This window comes from Megascapheus bottae, chromosome 36 (assembly GCF_031878675.1).
Source record: "Megascapheus bottae isolate mThoBot1 chromosome 36, mThoBot2.hap1, whole genome shotgun sequence".
Classification (NCBI taxonomy): Eukaryota; Metazoa; Chordata; class Mammalia; order Rodentia; family Geomyidae; genus Megascapheus; species Megascapheus bottae.
In genome coordinates this window covers 1,687,501-1,706,874 of record NC_143544.1, presented here as the reverse complement: position 1 = coordinate 1,706,874, position 19,374 = coordinate 1,687,501, and the positions used below count along the sequence as shown (strand labels likewise).

Genomic DNA, 19,374 nt, shown 5'->3' with positions numbered 1-19,374 from the left:
ATGCCCTAAGCTTCGGTTTAGTTAGCTTGGTAGCTCCTCAGGCCTGCTCATACCTAATACTGTCTTGAAGTGTGTGAGCTTGACTTGTGTGTTAACCCACTCCTGCACTCCTAGCCCAAACTGGTGGAGTGATGAGTGTGCTTTTCATATGTCACTGGATTTGACTCAGACTTTTGCATCTATGTGTAGGGATAGATTGGCTTGTTACTTTGTGTGTGTGTGTGTGTGTGTGTGTGTGTGTGTGTGTGTGTGTGTGTGTGTGTTACAACTCGGAATCATGGCTGTTCAGGCTTATCCCACAAGTTGGCAGGTGTTTCCTTTTTTTCTATTTGTCCCTGAGTTTGGGTACAATCATTCACTGAGGAAGCTAGAGCTGAAGATTGTTTTCTTTTTAATTGGTCATGGAGCTTGAACTCAGGGCCTGGGTATTGTCCCTGAGCTCTTTTGCTCAAGGCTAGCACCAACTCTATCACTTGAGCCACAGCACCACTTCTGGTTTTCTGGTGGTTAATGGGAGATAAGAATCTCACAGATAGTCTTTGCTGTCCAATCTGGCTTTGATCCCTAATCCTCAGATCTTGTCCTCTTGAGTAGCTAGGATTTTAAGTGTGAGCCACTAGTGTCCAGCTGAGCTGGAGGTTTCTTTGTGCATGTAGATATGGCTTGGGCACTGTCCTTGAACACTTTTTGCTCAAGGCTAGCACTCTGTCACTTGAGCCACAGTGCCCCTTCCAGCTTTTTCTGTGTATGTGGTTCTGGGGATTCGAACTCAGGGCTTTTGTGTATGCTAGGCCAGCATGCTACCATTTGGCCATACTCTTGGCCCATTATGCTTCACTTCTTTAGGGACCAGGAAATAGTTTTCCACTACCTGGGCCATTTTACACTCCCATCAGCAGTATAGTATAAGAATTTCTCTACTTCAGGCTGGGAGTTTGGCCCAGTGGTAGAGGGCTTGGCTAGCATGCACAAGGCCCTGGGTTCTACTCCTCGGTACAACATACACAGAAAAAAACTGGAAGTGGCACTGTGGCTCCGGTGGTAGAGTGCTAGCCTTGAGAAAGCCCAAGGACAGTGTCCAGGCACTGAGTTCAAGTCCCAGGACTGGCAAACAAAATTTCTCTACCTCTACACTTTGCTGTTTTGTTTCTATTTTTTTACTTTTCCTTTTTTTTAAAATGCCATTCTGGGACTTGAACTGAGGGCCTTTGTACTGTCCCTTAGCTTTTTCACTCAAGGCTGGTGCTCTATCATTTGAGCCACATCTCCATTCTGAGTTTTTGGTAGTTTATTAGATATGAGAGTCTCACAAACTTTGCTGCCTGGGTTCACTTTGAACAAAAATCATCAGATCTCAGCCTCCTAAGTAGCTAGGATTATAGGCATGAGCTCTGAGCACCTGGCTTTTTAGAAAATAATAATATCCTCATGGATATGAAGTGGCATCTCACTGTGGTTTTAATTTATTCTTGCTTGGAGTTTCAGATCTCTTACTGTCACTCATAGCTCCCCGTGTAGTTCACCTGCATTGTCCCCCACCGTCTCCAGACTTTTTCTCATCAGACTGTTAATGACACTAATCTTTTCTGACAGTTATTTCTGTCTGTGATCATGTCCATCTTTGTTCATTCCTGTACTCAGGGTTTTGCCTGTCCATCTACGTAGCAGAGGCTCCATTCAAATAATAAACTTCAGAGCCTGGGTGTTGTGGCTCACACTTGTAATTGTAGATCTTTAGAAGTATAGAATATTGGCAAGAAATTATGAAAACCTCTATCTTAATAGATGAATTGGGCATTGTAGTATGCCCAATTGGAGGTAGGGAGATTGCCTTCCAAAGCTTGCCTGGGAAAAGACTTGAGACCCTATATAAAAATGAATTAATGTGAAAGAGTCTGGGGTGTGGCTCCAGTGAGCTCAAGGCCCCAACTGTAAATCCCAGTACAAAACAAGAAACAAAACAAAAATTCAAAAAAAAAATTCCAAGACTTCAAGCCATCCCACTCATTTTCCTGGGGATCTAATTCCTGCCCTCTGTGCACATTTCACAGTCAGTTGAAGTGAGTATATTAACGCACCTCAACTGTAAAGTTGAGAGAAACCCACTGCATTGGTCCTCACTGGGGATTTTTGAGAACGGTTGACTGAACTTGACTCACAGCAAAGTCTGTTTTGCTTCAGTGAGTCACCTTAGGCCATAGCTTTTCTGTAGAAAATGAGTTAGGAGGAAGCTGCATGTGCCTGCGGAGGACCGGCCCGTCTTTTGGCTGTGAGAGGAAGTCTGCCCTACACCCGGCTCTTTCTGAAACGCTTTCAGTTCCCCCCTGGTCCTTCTCTGCTATCCTTGGCAGTGTGTAAGTTTACTGCTGGGCAACAAGAGCTTGCAAGGATTCTGCCATGGTATGGAGAAAATACTGAGCTGTGTCCAGCCTAACAGCTGGAGAGACAGCACCTGGCCTTAGGAGGAGAGCCAGAGACTAGGGTGTCATTCTTCTTTTTCTTCTTTGTAATCTTTTTGCTTTGTTTTGTTATTGTTTTAGAGGTGATATATAGTGGGGTTACCTTTACATATATTGGGTGATATAAACATTTCTTTTCTTTTGCTTAGTATCAGCTGTTCCCTCCTTTTCTTTCTTTCCCTCCCATCTCTACCCATGAGTTGTTTGGTTCACTTTCGTAAATGTCCACTACAGCGAAAGGGCCCCGCTGCTACAATTTTTCACAGGGTGTCACTCTTTATGAACTGTGTGTCAGGCAGTGGACCCCTAGATTATGGGGGATACCCATGGGGTTCCAGGGAGAATCCTTGACATCAGGGGTAGTGCAGGCTTGGGCTGTAGCTGCGTAGGGGCATGAGTACTTTGGTGTGGCAGGACTAATGCTTTTTAGGCTGTTCTAAACATGTCTAAACAGTCGTTGGTATTAGACACCTAGATTGTAAGTCCCATGGGTCCTCTCCCCTGCACCTCTCTGAGGGAAAATAGCTTAGGCATAGATGCAATGTAGTGTGTGTGTGTGTGTGTATCTATGTGTGTATGTGTATGTGTGTGTGTTGGTCTTGGGTCTTGAACTCAAGGCATTGGGACTGTCTCTTAGTTTTTCTGCTGATCTGCTACTTTAACCACAAGTACCACTTTGCCTTTCTGCTGGTTATCTAGAGATAAGAGTCTTGGGGATTTTTCTGCTGGGCTGGCTTTAGATCTACAGTTCTCAGCTTAAAAAGATAAGAGTGAGGATTACAGATGTGAGACCTAGTGAAGCCACAAATCTCAAATCTTAACCAGTGAAGACAAATACAAATAGTTTCACATGCTATTAGAGAATATAAAAAGTAATGAAAAAAGAAACCCCATAGGGAACAAAATCTCAAATACGATCATGGGTAAGGAATAATATGGTGGCCTGGTCATTGTCCAGCCTGGGGGTCCTGCTGTCTCCAGGAAGGAATTTGACAGGGCCACGCTCACAGAGACCCCACACAAACCAAATGGAACACATTGCCTGCAAGAGAGAGAGATGCTGCTACCTGGAGATGAGAGAAGGCTGCAGCTTGTGTGCCTTCATGCCTGGACTTTCACTTCAAGTGAGGTAGTATTAATAGCTATTTTTCATTGTACAGTAGTTACATGCCAGATACTCAAATTATTGCGGCTCACACCTGCCAATTGCATTGTTGGATGCCTTTTACCCTTTCATTTCCCCTCAGAGCAAACCTTAAAGGGACATATCTGGCCCCCATTGTACAAATGGGAAAAACAGGGACTAATAAAGTAGTCTCATAACATTACAGTGCCTCAGAGTTTTAGGCAAGTTTTCATCTGCCTTGCAGTCCCTCCCTAAACTATGAATCTTTGGCATTGTCAACGACAGGTGAGGCCTGCTAGACACTTTACCAGAACAAAAGTTTCCCCTTGCCTCTCTGCCTTGGTCCACTCAAAACTGCTTCCACACTCCTTTCCTGGGCCTGGTTCTTTTTTTTTTTCTTCCTCTCTCATGTATGAGTACTTTTAATGTTGTATACATCAAATTACAATGTTAATATTGTATATATCCAATTACAATAGACAACTATAACAAAACACAGTCCCTCAGCATCACGACGAGCACAATGCATTACAGTAAACCGAGTTTATATTCCACCACTCAGTGGGGTTTGCCCATCAGTTCACTTGGTGATGGATCACTAAGAATATCTTCAGATCCAGGAGTCTCCTCTTTACCCTTCACAATCCAGCGAAAGGTTTGAACTTGAAGGAAATGGAAGATGCTGAACTTGCTGCACTGCTTTGACCCTGACTGTTCCTCAGTGTGGCAAAGTTCATTTTACCTTGGTTGAACTGGAAATTGTTTTCTGACAATTGAAGAGGATGACTGGGTAAAAGTTCATTTTTCACACAAGAAAAACCTTTTCAAAGAAGATCATGACTTTCAAATGGTCCACTTGCTGAAAGTTCAGAAACTGGAATACTGTCTCCAAGTCCTCTGGAGTTCATCTTCACGCCACTCTGGGAATGCAATCCCAAGCAAGTTCTGGGCCTGGTTCTTGTTCTGTTTGTTTTTTGCGAGTATTGAAATTTGAACTAAATTGCCTCACATTTGCTAGACAGGCGGTCTACTGCTGAGCCATGCCTCTAGCTCATTTTGACACAGGCTATTTTTTCTTTTTGCCGGTCCTGAGACCTGAACTTGGGGCCTGAGCACTGACCTTGGGCTTTCTCAAGGCTTTACCACTTGAGCCACAGCACCGGCTGTGTATGTGAAACAGAGGAATGGAACCTGGGTCTTTGTGTATGCCAGGCAAGTACTCTACCATCAGGTCAAACTCCCAGCCCAAGACACAGGCAGTTTTTGAGGTAGGATTTTGCTTTCTGTCCTGGGATATGTCTGGATCATGATCTGTGTGTTTTAGGCTTCCCATCATAGCTGGAATGACAGACACAGATGCATATTACTTTTTCCAGTTTCTTTCCATTGAAAAGGAGTCTCAAAAATATTTCCTGGGCTGGGAGTTTGGCCTGGTGGTAGAGTGCTTGCCTAGCATGCATGAAGGCCGGGTTCAATTCCTCGGTACCACATACACAGAAAAAAGCCAGAAGTGGTGCTGTGGCTCAAAGTGGTAGAGTTCTAGCCTTGAGAAAACCCAAAGACAGTGCTCAGGCCCTGAGCTCAAGCCCAGGACTGGCAAACAATACTTCTGCCCTGACTGGCGTGGAACTGCAGTTCTTCCGATCTCAGCCCCCCGTGCAGCAGGGATGATAGGCATAGGCCAGTGTGTGCAGTTCCTCTATGAGAAGCGGCCTCATGTATCTGTCTAGATGAGCCTCAGGTCACAGTCTCCCGTCTCAGCCTCCCAAGAAGCTAGGATTATAGGTGTTTTGAGAAGCAGAAGCACTTACACACTTTTGGAATTTATCCCACGTTTCAAAGCAGATCAGAATATATTCCCCAATTAAATTATGGACACCTCCTGCTTTAAATGGCAGGTGAGCAACACTTTAAATAGACCACATTAATTCTGGCGGTGAAAGTGGAACTCCGCTGGGATAATTCTTATCTTCCTCACCATCACTCTGACAAGCTTTAAAAGGATTCTGGAGCAGTAAGCAATTTGCAGAATTGCAAGGTGAAAACACACCATAAAGTGTTCTTGTACGTTCAAGGTCAGAGGGAGGTGACTGCGTTTTTCAAGAGAGACAAGGTGCAGGTGAGAGTCACTTGATGTGAAATGTGATGAAAATGACAGTGCTCTCTGAGGGTTTCCAGGAGTATTATTGGCTGCTGGCTTCAGGCGTTGCTCTTCCCCTCCCTGTCCTGGTGTCTGAGAGGGATACAGAGAGAGAGCAAAGCTGTTTCATACAGTCATGTGGTCTGGAGTGATGGGATGAGGGAGGGGGCATCAGTGTGACATGCAGGGAATGAGACAGAAGACAGGCCTGCAAGAACTTCTCTGTTGGCGGTTTTGTGAAGAAATTTATTCTGAAAGATCCAAAGGGTATCTTGATCCACAAATGCAGATGCCATCAGCAGAGAAAGGAAGAGCGGAAGCTACACAGATGCCCTCTTCTAGGTGGTTAGTGGGCCCAGGGTGGCTGTCATCGTGGCTGGACATTGTACTCAGTGTACTATGCTACCCCCCTGTTCTCCGGCACCCCACAACCCTGAGGGTGTCTGAACAATGTGTGGATGAGATGGGAATCGGGGGCATTGCATAGTCCATTGACCTGCACAGGGTCATTTGGCTGAGTGATCCTGTCACTAGTGTGTCCTGTTTGGTGGACTAGACGCCCTGTGGGGATGCGTCCTTGTCTCTACCCTGAAGCCCAAGGCCTAGGCCAGTTTATGGCCCACAGCAAGAATGCAGTAGATCTAACTCCAGTGAAATGAAGTATTAGTGTGAACTTAAGCTTGTTACTCTGGCTTCCAGATTTGGTTTCCAGATCCTTCTGGAAGGAAGGCTCCAAGTCTCTCACATGCTCAGAAGGGTCTGTCAGTCTGTTTAGCTGCTAACTTTGAAGCTGGGTCTGGGAGCAGAGACTCAATTTTTCCCCTTGGAATTTTGGGATCATGCTCAGACGCACGTCTCCCCTCGTTCCCCTCATTGCTCAAAGGGTCTGTGTAAGCTCGGAGCCCCTATTGGCTGTTTAGTCCACTAACCTTACTGATGTTCATTACAGATATATCTTTGGAGTCATAATTAAGCCTGTTACAAGTGTCGATCCTGTGTGGCAAAGAAAGAAAAAAAGACTGAAAGGAAGTTCTTGAAAATGTTAACTGACAGTCGTGGTCAGTGGCTAAAGATTTTTGGGGTCATTTTAAGTCTTTGGTCACTCCTGTGTCTCCTACCTGACTGTGCTAAGGAAGTAACTTCCACAACCCTACACTTGGGAGGGGCTGAGTGACGGAGGCCTAGTGACCCCCCCTTCTCCCCGCAGAGCCTGTGTTCTGGTTCTACGTGAAGGAGGTCCTCAACAAGCACGAGCTGCAGCGCTTCTCCTCCCTGCGCCACATCACCTCAGATGTGGGCCGTGGCCGCGCCTGGTTGCGCTGTGCCCTCAACGAGCACTCGCTGGAGCGCTACCTGCACATGCTCCTGGCTGACCGTGGCAGGCTCAGGTATGTGTGTGTGGGAAGCTGGCGCAGGTGGGAGGGTGGATGGAACTGACCCCTGGATTTGCATCCCCCTCCTCCCAGGGAGCATGGTGGGTTCCCTGGGAGCTGTGAGGGGCTCTATGGCAGCACCTACCATGCTCAGTATTATCAAGGCTGGTGGCACAGAGATGCTGGCATGTTAGGACATAGATTCCTCTTCTTGAAATTCTACTTTGGGATTCTTTTAGTCACCCAGTTCCAAACTGAAATGGAGGTTTTAAGTTATAGAAAGAAGTTGTGGTTTTAGTTTAAAAAGTTCTCTCTCTCTCTCTCTCTCTCTTTTTTTTTTTTTTTTTGCCAGTCCTGGAACTTAGGGCCTGAGCACTGTCCTTGGGCTTTCTCAAGGCTGGCTGGAGCTTTACCACTTAGGCCACAGCACCACTTCTGGCTTTTTTGCCCCCTTTTTTAATATCTGTGGTACTGAGGAATCAAACCCTGGTCTTTGTGTATGCTAGGTGAGCACTCGATACTAGGCCAAACTCCCGGCCCTTCTTTTCCTTTTTTATGATGCTGAGCCTGGGGATTGAACTTGGGGCCTGGTTGCTGTCCCTTAGCTTTTTTGCTCAAGGCCGGCACTCTACTACTTGAGCCATAGCTTCACTTCTGGCTTTTTTGATGATTACTTGGAGATAAGAGTCTCTCATGCACTTTTCTGCCTGGGCTGGCTTTGAACTATGATCATCAGATCTCAGCCTCCTGAGTATCTAGGATTATAGGCATGAGCCACCAGTGCCTGGCTTCCACCAGTAATACTCTGTGGGCATTCTGGAATTGCTCTAAAAAATAATCCTGGAGCTAGGCGCCGGTGGCTCATGATGGTAATCCTAACTGCTCAGGAGGCTGAGATTTGAGGATTTGTGATTCAAGAGCAGCCTGGGAAGAAAAGTCCCTCTATGACTCATATCTCCAATTAACCACTCAAAAACTGGAAGTGGTGCTGTGGCTCAAAGTGGTAGAGTACTAGTTTTGAGAAGAATTGCTCAAAGACAGTGTGTAGGCCCTGAGTTCAAGCCCCATGACCGATAAGAACAAACAAAACAGCCATGGAGGTCTGAGATTGCCTGTGCACCTCATCTAATGGGAGGCTGGGGAAACTAGATGACAGATACTGATAGAAACACCAGCTACTTCTTCATCCATGCAGGAAACCATAGTTGTATGTGAAAGAGTCACAATGTAGAGCCTCAGGGCAGCTGAAATGCCAGCTTGGCCTTGTGTCTGAACTTTCACTCACAGACAAGACAGGTGACTTCTCTGACTATATCCAGTCACATCATTGAACTATAGGTCTCTCTGCACTGAGTTGACTAAATTGAGCTTTGAGTTTGTTCATTTAGAATTCCAAGGCCTGGTGGGGTAGTCAGAACACCAAGGTTATTGTTGCTTAATATGGAGTCTGGAAATGGGACTAGGGAGACGAGTTTAGAGCCCTGGCTGCACCATTTTATTGGCAGGATCACTTCAGGTAGGCCGTATGAGCTGCTCTCTCTCCCCTCTTCAACTCGTATTTATATTCACAGTACCTTTGTACTCTCCCAGCCCTTTCCAGTGATAGCTTGGGCTCCTGAATTCATAGACCAGGCAGGTATTAAAAGTGAATGCCAGGCATGGAGCTCTGTTCTTTCTTCCTGAAACCATCTTCCTGTATTAGTCAAATCAGGTGGCTGTTGCCCAGCTTGGATTTCCTGTCTGTCTCTCAGGGACCTTGCATGAGTGGAAATCACTCATCTGTTCTCTTCTGCTTAACTACTCTATAAATACATTTCCTTATGTCTTTTTCAGGGGAATGCAGAGGAGGTTGTTGAAGATACTTCTCAGACCTTTGTTTATTAGAACCCATTCAACCAACAGAGACATCAGACATACCATTTCCTCTGAGGGATGATGGCTAGACACGGATTTCTCAGCGACTCATCTAATGGAACTGTGTGGCGGATGGGCATTTAAAAGTGTCTGTTACAAGCGTTTCCTTTTCCTTTCTCTTGCAGCACGTTTTATGAAGACTGGTCTTTTGTGATGGATGAAGAGAGATCCAGCATGCTTCCCACCATGGCAGCTGGTAAGCCTGGCCCAGATGTGGATGGTGGGTCCCAGGAAGCTTGGGGGAGCAGAGAGAGCTTCCTGAGAGTGGACTTCTGACCCAAGAGGTGCTATAATTCCCCTGCCCTTCACTGACCTCATGAGCCTGTCACTGTGGTTCTTCCTTTAAGCCAGGCCCGTGGCTATGCTGGAAGAAAAAGCATGGGATTAGGGGGTTTTGATTCTTGGCCTGGCAGGTGTAATATAGAGCCAGGGAACCGAGAGGGGGAACTTTACTTCTCATCCTGGCCCTGGCCCTTGATGATTGAAGCTTGTTAGCTTTGTTACCTATGCTTTCCTTCTCTGAGAGGCAGGAATCTGAATAGCTCTCCAGTCACCTTTTTAGGGCTTTGAGACCGTTATAGAAGATAAAGGGTATTGAGCCTGGGTTGTCCACATGAAGGAAGGCCCCTAGCTTATTCCTGCTTGGTGGATTGCCATTTGACTTTCATTCAGAGAATAAATGATAGAATCAGCCAGACAAAATATGGAAACTGTCTTTCCTCCCAGTTTTGTTTTGCTCCTCTCTCCCTCCCTTCCTTTTATAATGGTATTGGGGTTGAACTTAGAGCCTTTTGTTTCCTCCTGAGTAGTTAGGATTGTAAGCATGAGGCACTGTTCCTGGCTCTTAAAAGGTTTTTTTTTTCCCCCTTGTAAAAGTTTTCACCAATACCTCATATTGAGGGATATGTTAGTCTTTTTAAGTGATAAGAGTCAGCATTTGGCCCTGATTTCCTTAGTAGCCAATAAGACACAATAAGTTTTGTGGTGGGTTTTTTTTTTTTGCCTAAGTATAATTATAATGCTGCTATTGGTGCACATTTTTATTGCCTATTAAACAATTATATTTAATACTTCCCTAAATCAAATGAGGGAAGATCACATCTTACAGGTTCCATATCTTACAGGGAAGAACCTGAAGCTGGGGGAACCTTGTACGTTGCTTGACCAAAGACAGGTGAATGCCTTGCCCCGGCTCTCCCTCAGGTGGCCTGACACCAGGGCTGAGGCCACCCTGTGTTTCTGTGTAGCTGGTATGATCCAGTGCCAGTTCTGTAGAGGTTTATAAACAAATGAGGTGTGCAATATAGGCGGTGAGTCTGCCTGGAAGCAGTCACCTGGGCTCACCCCTCTTCCGAGCAGGTCTCAACTCCATACTCTTTGCCATTAACATCGACAACAAGGATTTAAATGGGCAGAGTAAGTTCGCCCCCACCGTGTCTGACCTTCTGAAGGAGTCGACGCAGAATGTGACGTCCTTGCTGAAGGAGTCTACGCAGGGGGTGAGCAGCCTCCTCAGAGAGATCACAGCCGCCTCTGCTGTCTCCATCCTCATCAGACCTGGGCAAGAGAGCGACCCCCTGCCTGTCGTGTCCAGGACTGTTATTGGCGGTGAGTGGAAATGGGCCCTGGACTATCTTGAGTTACTTCAGGGGAAGCTAAATGTGATTTCCTGGCTTTTTTATTTTTTATTTATTTATTTTTTTGCCAGTTCTGGGGCTTGAACTCAGGGCCTGAGCATTGTCCTTAGGCTCTTTCCTCAAGGCTAGCACTCTGCCACTTGAGCCACAGCACCATTTCTGGCTTTTTCTATGTATGTGGTACCGAGGAATTCAACCTGGGTCTTTATGCGTGCTAGGCAAGCACTCTACCACTAGGCCAAACTCCCGGCCCTTCCCTGGTGTTTTTCGATTTTTTTTTTTTTAACCCTCTTTCATTGGGAAAGGCCCTGATGTGATGGTGCACACGTGAAGATGAGAGGGTAGAGAATCCAGAAGCCTGGTAACAACACACTGGAAGTGGGGGTGTGGTAGGCACAGGAAGCCAGATTGGGTGGGTCTTCAATCATATGTTCCTCATTCATTATTTATGGCGTACTTAGTGCTGTACAGTGAGCTAACAAGTGAGGCAGAGTGCCAGCTCACAGCTCACAGCTTCCTTGGGGATAGATGAGGGGAGAGGTTTAAAGACAAATCATACAAATAACTTACTCTTGTGATACACGGGACTGGGTTGAGGCCAAGAATGCAGAGCAAATACATGGGGCCTGCTTTGTAGGGAGGGTGACATTTAAGTAGAGCTCAAGGGAAGAGAGCAGTTCCTCCTCTTCCACTTCATCTGTGAGAAGATGAAGAATTGGGTTAAGATGAGTTCTGCAGGGAGTTCAGAGCACTCCTGGGGCATTCGGAGTCATTGCAAGCGGAAACCTCCCGTGCGCACCCCAGTCCCTTGATCTCACCTCCCTGAGGCACTGACCACACCCGTCTCTGGAGTGACCGCTGGTGAGACTCCACAGGAAATCCTTGGGAACAGGACTCTTGAGGGCTTTGTGGAACCAATATTGAGATTTGTCATTCTAAGATCATCACTCCTGGCCAGTGCTGGATTCTGCTTTTGAAATTACCTCAAATTTGGGCCGTGTTGGGGCCAGGCATTGCTAATTGGTGTGGGTTAATGTGACAGGCTTGATGATTAAGATGGGTGGACAAGTGAGCTTGTTTTAACACTAACCGCCGAGGCTGCCTGCTCACTGTGGAGTTTACATACACATCTCTATTTGTTATGATTTGTGGATTGGTGTGGTGGAGCCTCTACAGATGGCCTTGCGTCCATGTCAGCAATTGTTCTGTTTGTCATTCTGCACCCTCTCATGCTCCAGTGAGACCAGTTTTTGTGGGTACTGATGTAAAGGTGGCTGTCCAAGAGACCAAGGCTGAGGGTAAGACCTCTTGCTGTCTGGGCCCTAGTACTTGGTGCTGTGTCGTCTGTGTTTTACTGGTAAAAGCAGAGCTCTACTCCAGCCCATACTCAAGGGTTGCAGGAGCAGTGTGGTCTCTGCCAGGACATCACACAGGAATACAAGAAATTATGGCTGTAAAAGAGCTAATTGTAACCTCTAACAGGCTTTACTGGCCTCCTCTTCCAGTCCCAGGGGTGATTGCCATGTGCACCAGTGGAAATTGCGCCATAGTGGTGGTCCTTGGGGTTAGAATGGTTGCTGGGAGTAGTGCTGGTGTTTGCCTGGTGTATCTTGAAGTCAGTGGAGGCTACATTCATTATACCATGATTATACCATTATGCCCTGCCTTTTAAAGACAGGTGTTCTTCAGGACTTAAGAAGGAAATGGGATTTTGTCTTACTACTTACTTGTCAGAGGTTCCACTGACTTTGGCTCCATTCTTCTCTGTCTCATCTGCTTTACCCTGTCCCTACCTTTTTTCCTCTTGCCAGATGCCAGATGTAAAAAGGAGCGGAAGAAGAAAAAGAAGGTGACCAACATTATCTCATTTGATGATGAAGAAGATGAGCAGAACTCTGGGGATATTTTCAGAAAGATACCTGGGACAGGCGAGAGCTCAGAGGAGAACTCTGACCGCTCCTCTGTCAATATCATGTCAGCCTTTGAAAGCCCCTTCGGGCCAAACTCCAATGGAAGCCAGAGCAGTAACTCATGGAAAATTGATTCAATGTCTTTGAATGGGGAGTTTGGGGGGTACCAGAAGCTTGATGTGAAAAGCATCGATGATGAGGATGTGGATGAAAACGAGGATGATGGGTATGGGAACTCAGCAGGAAGGAAGCACACAGGCTGCTCTGAGTCCCCAGACAAGTAAGTCCCTTGAGCTTTCATGGGGAGTTGACGTCAACAGCTTTTTCTTTCAGTAGTGGTGGTGGGTAGAATTAGAATGCAAATTCTGTATTATGTATTTGTGGATTGATTTTTTTTTAAGGTCCTTATTTAAGAGAGAGTGTTGGTTTGCCTTTCTTCTGGAAATTAAGAGGGAAGGGGGAATATTTGAAGATATTTTGTACAGAGTAAGTGTCCAGATGTGTGCCTTGAAGTTTGTGCTGTATTTTAATTTTTACAGAGTGAGTTTTCCATGCATCTCTTAACTTGCCACTGGCAGGTGGAAGCAGGAGGAAGGCAGGATAGATTGGAAGAAACATCATGGCTAACTTCTGTGCTGGTCTTCAAGGGTATATAGCATAGCTGTAACTCTTGCTGCTTTGACAGCTTGATCACTGCAGTTATGAATCCCGGAGAGGCTGGATATAAGGGAGGTTTAAAGCCAAGCACAGCAACCTGAAGCTCACAGCCTGGGTATGTGCCTTACCCTAGACTCACTTTCCAGAGCCTCTGCAGGTATATTGGAGAGTTGAGAAACACTGCAGGTGGGGTCCCTGTGAGGTCCACAGGAGCTGGCAGTCACCTGACATAAAAAGGCTCAGTTGGTGCTGTTTATTGCTTTGAAATCCTTACTCCCAGTCTTATTCTTTTCTTCCCTCCTTTCCCCCCCACATTAAAAAATCAGCATCAATAGACATAAAATATTTTTAGTATTTTATAAGCTGTCCCCTCTTCACTTAGGCACTGGAGCTCACAGTGCTGTGCTGATCATGGCTCACTTCACAGTTTGGCCTGTGTCTGCAAATTCATTTTACACTTAAAGGCATCTTTGGTATGATTACAATATGGTGTTAAGGTAGACTGTATACCTGTAGCCATGGAAGCCTTAGATTTATATGTTTTAATACTTCCTTTCCTCTTTTCACGAGAGGGGCCTCGTTTTATTGTCCATTCACAAGGATACTGGCTATTTGTGGCGCCTGGAGCTTCATGTTCCTTACTGTAAAGAGTGTAGCCACCCTGTGAGGTTAGGAGTTTCACTGTGCTTTTACTCACTAACCATAGGGCTCCAGGGAGAGTTGAGGTTTGCCATAATAGTTAACCAGTCTTGAGATTTAAGTTTGGATATGGTCTACCCTAGAATTTATGTTGCAAATATTTCCTGTGTTTCTATGTAGTTATTATATCAACTGATTGATATGGTGATTGCTTGATGGTCAACTTGATGGGCCATGGGGTACCCAGATTGAAGACATTATGTCTGGAATCTGGGTGGATGTTTTAGTGTTTGCCTTGGTGGGCTAGGTGAGGGAGGTTGTTCTCTCTCAGAGGTGGGCACCATCCAGTCCCTGGAGGGTCTCATTAGATCAAAACCCAAGGAAGGGAGGGGCTGTTTCCCTCCACCTGCCAGGTTGAACTGCGACCTTGGCATTTACAACCTCTGATTCTCTGAATTCTTCCATCAGTTTTCTTTGTCTCCAGCTTGCAGACTATAGACCTTGATACTTCTCAGGCTTCAGAGTTACATGAACCAGTTCTTCAGTATGAGTCTGTTTATGAAGTCTGTCGCTCTCCACCCATGGGTTCTGCAGATTTAAATGTTCATCTGAAAAATATTGCCAGAGGATAGGGTTCACTGAACTTGGGTAATGTGGCCCAGTCAGGTGGACACTTACCTTTTTCACAGCTTATTTTGTTTCCCTGGATTTTTTTTAGGCTGTGCCACATTCTATAGGCCTGTGGTGTGCATCTGACGTGGTTCCTCTGTGGCTTCTCTGGCCCCAGTGTCTTCCTTCTTGCTCTGATGTTGAAGCTGGATGTTTAGATGCCAGGACCCAAGTCCAGGAATCCTGTGCTGTCTCTGGCCACTCGCTCCTCCTGCATGCCATAGACAAGATGAAGGGCAGGTCCAATACATAGCAGCCATGGGAAGAGAGCACTTTGGTATATCCTCACAGACATTGGCGTTGGGCTCAGTAAGGAGAAAGAAAGCAGAGGGAAAGAAAGGTACACAGAGTTTAAACAGTTCCAGGTCACAGGTGAGGCCTGGGAGGAGTTCCAGAGAATTGTTAGGGCTTTGTTTTGTGCTTTTACTGGAACCAAACAGGAACAAGTTATCTGACAGGTTATATCCTGAGATTTTTAGCTATTTCCATGAAGGTGATAAGAAGGAATGGCCTGTTTGGATAGTTTGCGTTTGCTTTCCTCACAGGATGCTTGTCAGTGAACCTTCTTTTTCCACGAGCTCCAGCCGATTGCAAAAGGACTACAGCAGAAATTAGCCCAGGTCAAAGGCCACAGACACAAAGTTAGGGAACTTTTAGTTAATTCACAGGGCCCAGCAAAAGCATCTTCAAGTTGCCTCTCACAGTGCCATTGAGTGGAGCCAGCTTGCATGCCAAGGTAGCTGCTGTCATTGTGATGTGTAGGGGCCACAAAGCAGTACTGGGTGACTAGCATCTGCTGGGCCTGGCCTCCTGGGACCGTGGGTAGCCTTTCCCTGGCATAAAGAGGAGTTTTCACTGGTCATCTTCAGAGCAGCCTGGGAAGGAGCCGAGGAATGATGAGGTGGCTTTGATTCCAACTTTAAGCTAGTGGTCGTAGGAAAGGGCTAGAAGCTGGAGCAGAGCAGGCATTTGAGGGAGTGGGATCCCCAGTCACACAGACCTGTGTGGGTCTTCATGGTCCCTGACAATGACAGTTGCACCCATCTGCAGGATGACCTGGGCATTCTCTGCTGGTAATTAAGTCTCTTCTTCCATGCCACAGAGAAGTAGGTAGCCTTTCTGCCCCAGTGCCACCCACAAGCATTGGCTTTGCTCTTTTTCTCTTCCTACAAAAGAAGGAGTAGCTTTATCGTAGGAAGGAGTTAAAATACTCTCCCACACTGGGAAGGAAGTAGAGGAAAGCAGGGAGAAGAATTATAAACCAGAATAAAGGTTGCATCTCATTAGCAATCAAGCAAATGTAAAGTGAAACCAGGCACCCTCTTTCTCACTCATCATGTCTGCAGGATTTCTAGTGAGAGTTGACAGTGCTGGAGCTCCAGCTTAGCACCTGCTGAGAGGGGCTGGCTGACTCTTCACCCTCTGTTCTGGGCACAAAGCAGGTATATGGTCTATACCTGCTCAGTGGGGGAGGATGGACTGTCATGGGCGGGGGTAGGGGGGTTGGTAGGAAAACAGTGGGATGCAATGCCAGAGCACTTGCACTTGTAGTTGCTGCTTGGTTTAGCAACCCCAGAATCTGCCCTGGGGATGCCCCCGGGGACCTACAGAGAGCAGGTTTGTACCAAAGTTCTTGTTCAGAGAAGCGGAACACCAGAGTTGACTTCAGTGTGCCACCTAAGCACAGCTGCCTTCAGGGCATTAGCATTTCGGAGCCATGCTTTAACATCTGAATACACAGGATCTTGAATTTTTTTTTTAATGATCCTGTGGACCAGGCCAGACAAGTACTATACCAGTGGGTCATGTCCTGGCCTTTGAGCATCTCAGCTGATAAATAGTGTCTGAGCACATGAAGGCGAGCTTATAAATGTATATCAAATAGGAAAAATAAGAGAAAATTGACACATTGTTGCATTGCAGTGGTATGAAGACGTGTAGTCGCAGTGGCCAGTCCAGCTGTGTTTCGGGGGAAGGTGGCCAGGGCTATTTTCCTTCCCTTCCCTTTCTGACATTGTCTAGGTTTGGAAAGGAGTACCATTTTGTAATGAAAAACAACCCTCATTATTGTCCATTGTGTCACATTCTGAGCCCCTTAGGGGAAACTTTTACCTAGATTTAGAGTCTTAGCAGCCTGGCTTCACCCTCACACTGGTTGCTGGAAGTGGCAAGAATTGCCTTGGAAACAAGCAGACATACTTTGTAAATTTTAGTGAGGATTATGTCCCCTAAGCTTCCTGTCTACCTCCAGTGTCAGATCTGACCTGCAGCTGGAAGGCCTGAGAGGAGACACTTGGGAGGAGCCTGTAAAGGAGCCATTAGTCATGCCAGGCAGGCAGGATGCCACCTCATTGTCACAGTTTTAAAGAGTTATAAAGAAATACCAACACAGAAGAGAACATCCCAAAGGCTTTAATACAAATACAAATACAGTAAAATGACATTTATGGACCCAGGGTGGACAGGAGGCCAGAGACTCATGGCACTGCATTTGGAAGATGTTTAGATTTTTTTTTTTTTTTTTTTTGCCAGTTCTGATGCTTGAACTCAGGGCCTGGGCACTGTCCTTGAGCTTCTTTTGCTCAAGGCTAGCACTCTACCCCTTGAACTACAGCACCACTTCTGGCTTTTTCTGTTTATGTGGTACTGAGAAATCGAACTCAGGGTTTCATGAATACTAGACAAGCACTTTACCACTAAGCCACATTCCCAGCCTCAGCCTTAGTTCTAAGGTGTGTATGCCTGATGACCTGGGATAGATTTTATTTTAGTTTTATTTTCCTCCCTTTCTTCTTTCTTATCCCTCTTGCTCCTCCCTCCCCCTCTTCTCTTTCTTTACTAAGGTATCTCCTAGTTAATAATAAAAGTCACTCCAAGTTACAGAGTTACTTTATGAACTTTAGCAATTACATGGATATAGTAGCACACACGTATAATTCCAGAACTCAGGAGGCTGAAGCAGGAGAATCACCCCGTTCAAGGGCAATCTGGGCTACACCTTTAAAAAACAAAACCCCATAAGTTCAACCATTGTTTCCTAGTTGCCTAGTGGTGGGTACTGTGGGCAAACACTCGCAAGCTGGCACTGCGAATGCCACCTGGGGTTGCAAAGGTTGCACAAAGTACCTTTGTGCTTCATGGGTTAAAGGAGCCTGTTTACATGAGCTGGTTAATACTTGAGCTGGAGGGAGTTGAGCATGACCTGCCCCGAGTTTGTGCTTTGTCCATGAGGATCTGGGACCAGCATGGTGAAGTGACACAGGCCAAGTCACTTGGTGGTCCCCATTTCTCACTGTGCTTCATTGCATTTCACCATTGCTGTCCCCACTCCTTCCTCTTCCCCTCCCCATTTCCCTCCCTCTATCCTCCTGACTCTAGTGCTTGCTCATTCCTCAAAGCCCCTTTCTACTTGAAGGAGTCTTCTCTGACCCTCGTGACCTGTTCTACACCTTGGAGCTGGCTTCCACACATCCCTGCAGGCTGTCCTCCCCGGAAGGAAAGCTCTATACGGGTGATGTGGAGCGCATGCTGCTCAGCAGGCCCTGTCTCACAGCTGTGTTCTCTCGTCTTAGGCCACTGGATGGGAACAGCTGCCTCTCACAGGTCCACAGCTGGGCTCCCCTGCAGGTGCTGCATGGTGATGTGGAGGTCCTGTTTCCCGTCAGCGTCAGCCAAGTGGGCTCGTATGGCGCAGAAGGTGGGTGCGTGCGGTGGCCTCTCTCCTGACAATCAGCAGTACTTGAGTTACCTGATGTGTAAAAATGGGAGCCAGGAGGCCTGGGCTTAGGGTAGACAGCAGCTGTGAGAACCTAGAAGTGAGAGCTCGCTCCGCTGGAGGGAGGATTCACAACTGCTTTGCGGCATTGGAGTTGTCTGAACTGGCTCACAAGTCCCTGGAGGCCCCTGGTCTTCTTTTTCCCCTTCTTTGGTGGTTTGTTGAACATGACCACAAACTGTGACAATTACTTTGCTTTTTAGGAGATGGCAGAAGGTGGCTGGGCCCTGGGCTGGTCTTTGAGTGGACTGGGCCATGGTGGTGGGGGAGGAGCTTGATTCACCCACAGGGTTGGTTTGCCATACAGTCAGCACAAATGGGACATATAAGTATTGCAGCTTGGCCCCAGCAGCTACGTCAGGAGGCTGTTGACATTTCAGCTGGATAGTGGACCATCCTTGCCACTTGGCAGAGGACAGAAGCCCAGTGTCAGGAGCAGGGGTGTGGAGGCGGGCAGGGCTGTCCCTGGGTGGCAGTGCAATGTAGGCCAGGCCCCGCTTTAGCTCTGACCTGCAGGGTTCACTGGAGTTGGTCACGTGCCCGGTGTTAGTGCAAGCAGTTAGTGAGGGTTCATGGCTGGTGCTTCCTGGTTGTCAGACTTGGGGTTCTCCCTGGAAAGCCGATTGGTAGTGGTTGTGGTGATATCTGGTGCTCCCCAGTCCCCAGTGAGCTCAGTGGCTCCATCGTAGCTCCCTCTACCTGCGTCCCCAGCTACCTGCCGCCTGCCCTACCCCTTTGTAAGCCCTCCTGCCCCCTGGCTGTTTTTCCGTCATTCCCCCATGCACTGAGGGGAGGCTCAGGTTGCCTGCTCTCCGCTTCCAACCCCACATTCCTCCATTGCTCTAACAACTTGTAATGGTGCATTCTTTAGTTTGAACTACTGGACAGTCCTCACTCTGCCCACCAGTTGGCCAGGCTCATGAAACAGGGGCATATCTGCTGTTTAGTGTGACTCACCCTGACACCAGCTGCTGCTGGGTTTGCAAGCTGGGGACAATGTGGCTCAGGCCAGCTGGAATTAGAGAAGGACATCAGGGTTCAGAGCCTGCCCTTGTTAGCTCTGTCACCTCGGCAA

General features: G+C 46.9%; 1 protein-coding gene and 1 pseudogene across 2 annotated transcripts in view; one reads left to right on the top strand and one right to left on the bottom strand.

The window, feature by feature from the left end:
- Snx29 (sorting nexin 29) overlaps window positions 1–19,374 on the top strand; it is a 202,600-nt gene that overhangs the window by 28,109 nt on the left and 155,117 nt on the right. For both annotated transcript variants that reach the window (XM_090324654.1, XM_090324653.1), the window contains exons 5-9: window positions 6,933–7,113; window positions 9,138–9,208; window positions 10,372–10,620; window positions 12,461–12,839; window positions 18,097–18,221. In XM_090324654.1, coding sequence (XP_090180780.1) covers window positions 6,933–7,113; window positions 9,138–9,208; window positions 10,372–10,620; window positions 12,461–12,839; window positions 18,097–18,221 — 1,005 coding nt within the window. The remainder of the gene's footprint in view (window positions 1–6,932; window positions 7,114–9,137; window positions 9,209–10,371; window positions 10,621–12,460; window positions 12,840–18,096; window positions 18,222–19,374) is intronic.
- LOC150042176 (proteasome maturation protein pseudogene) lies at window positions 4,114–4,493 on the bottom strand (annotated as a pseudogene).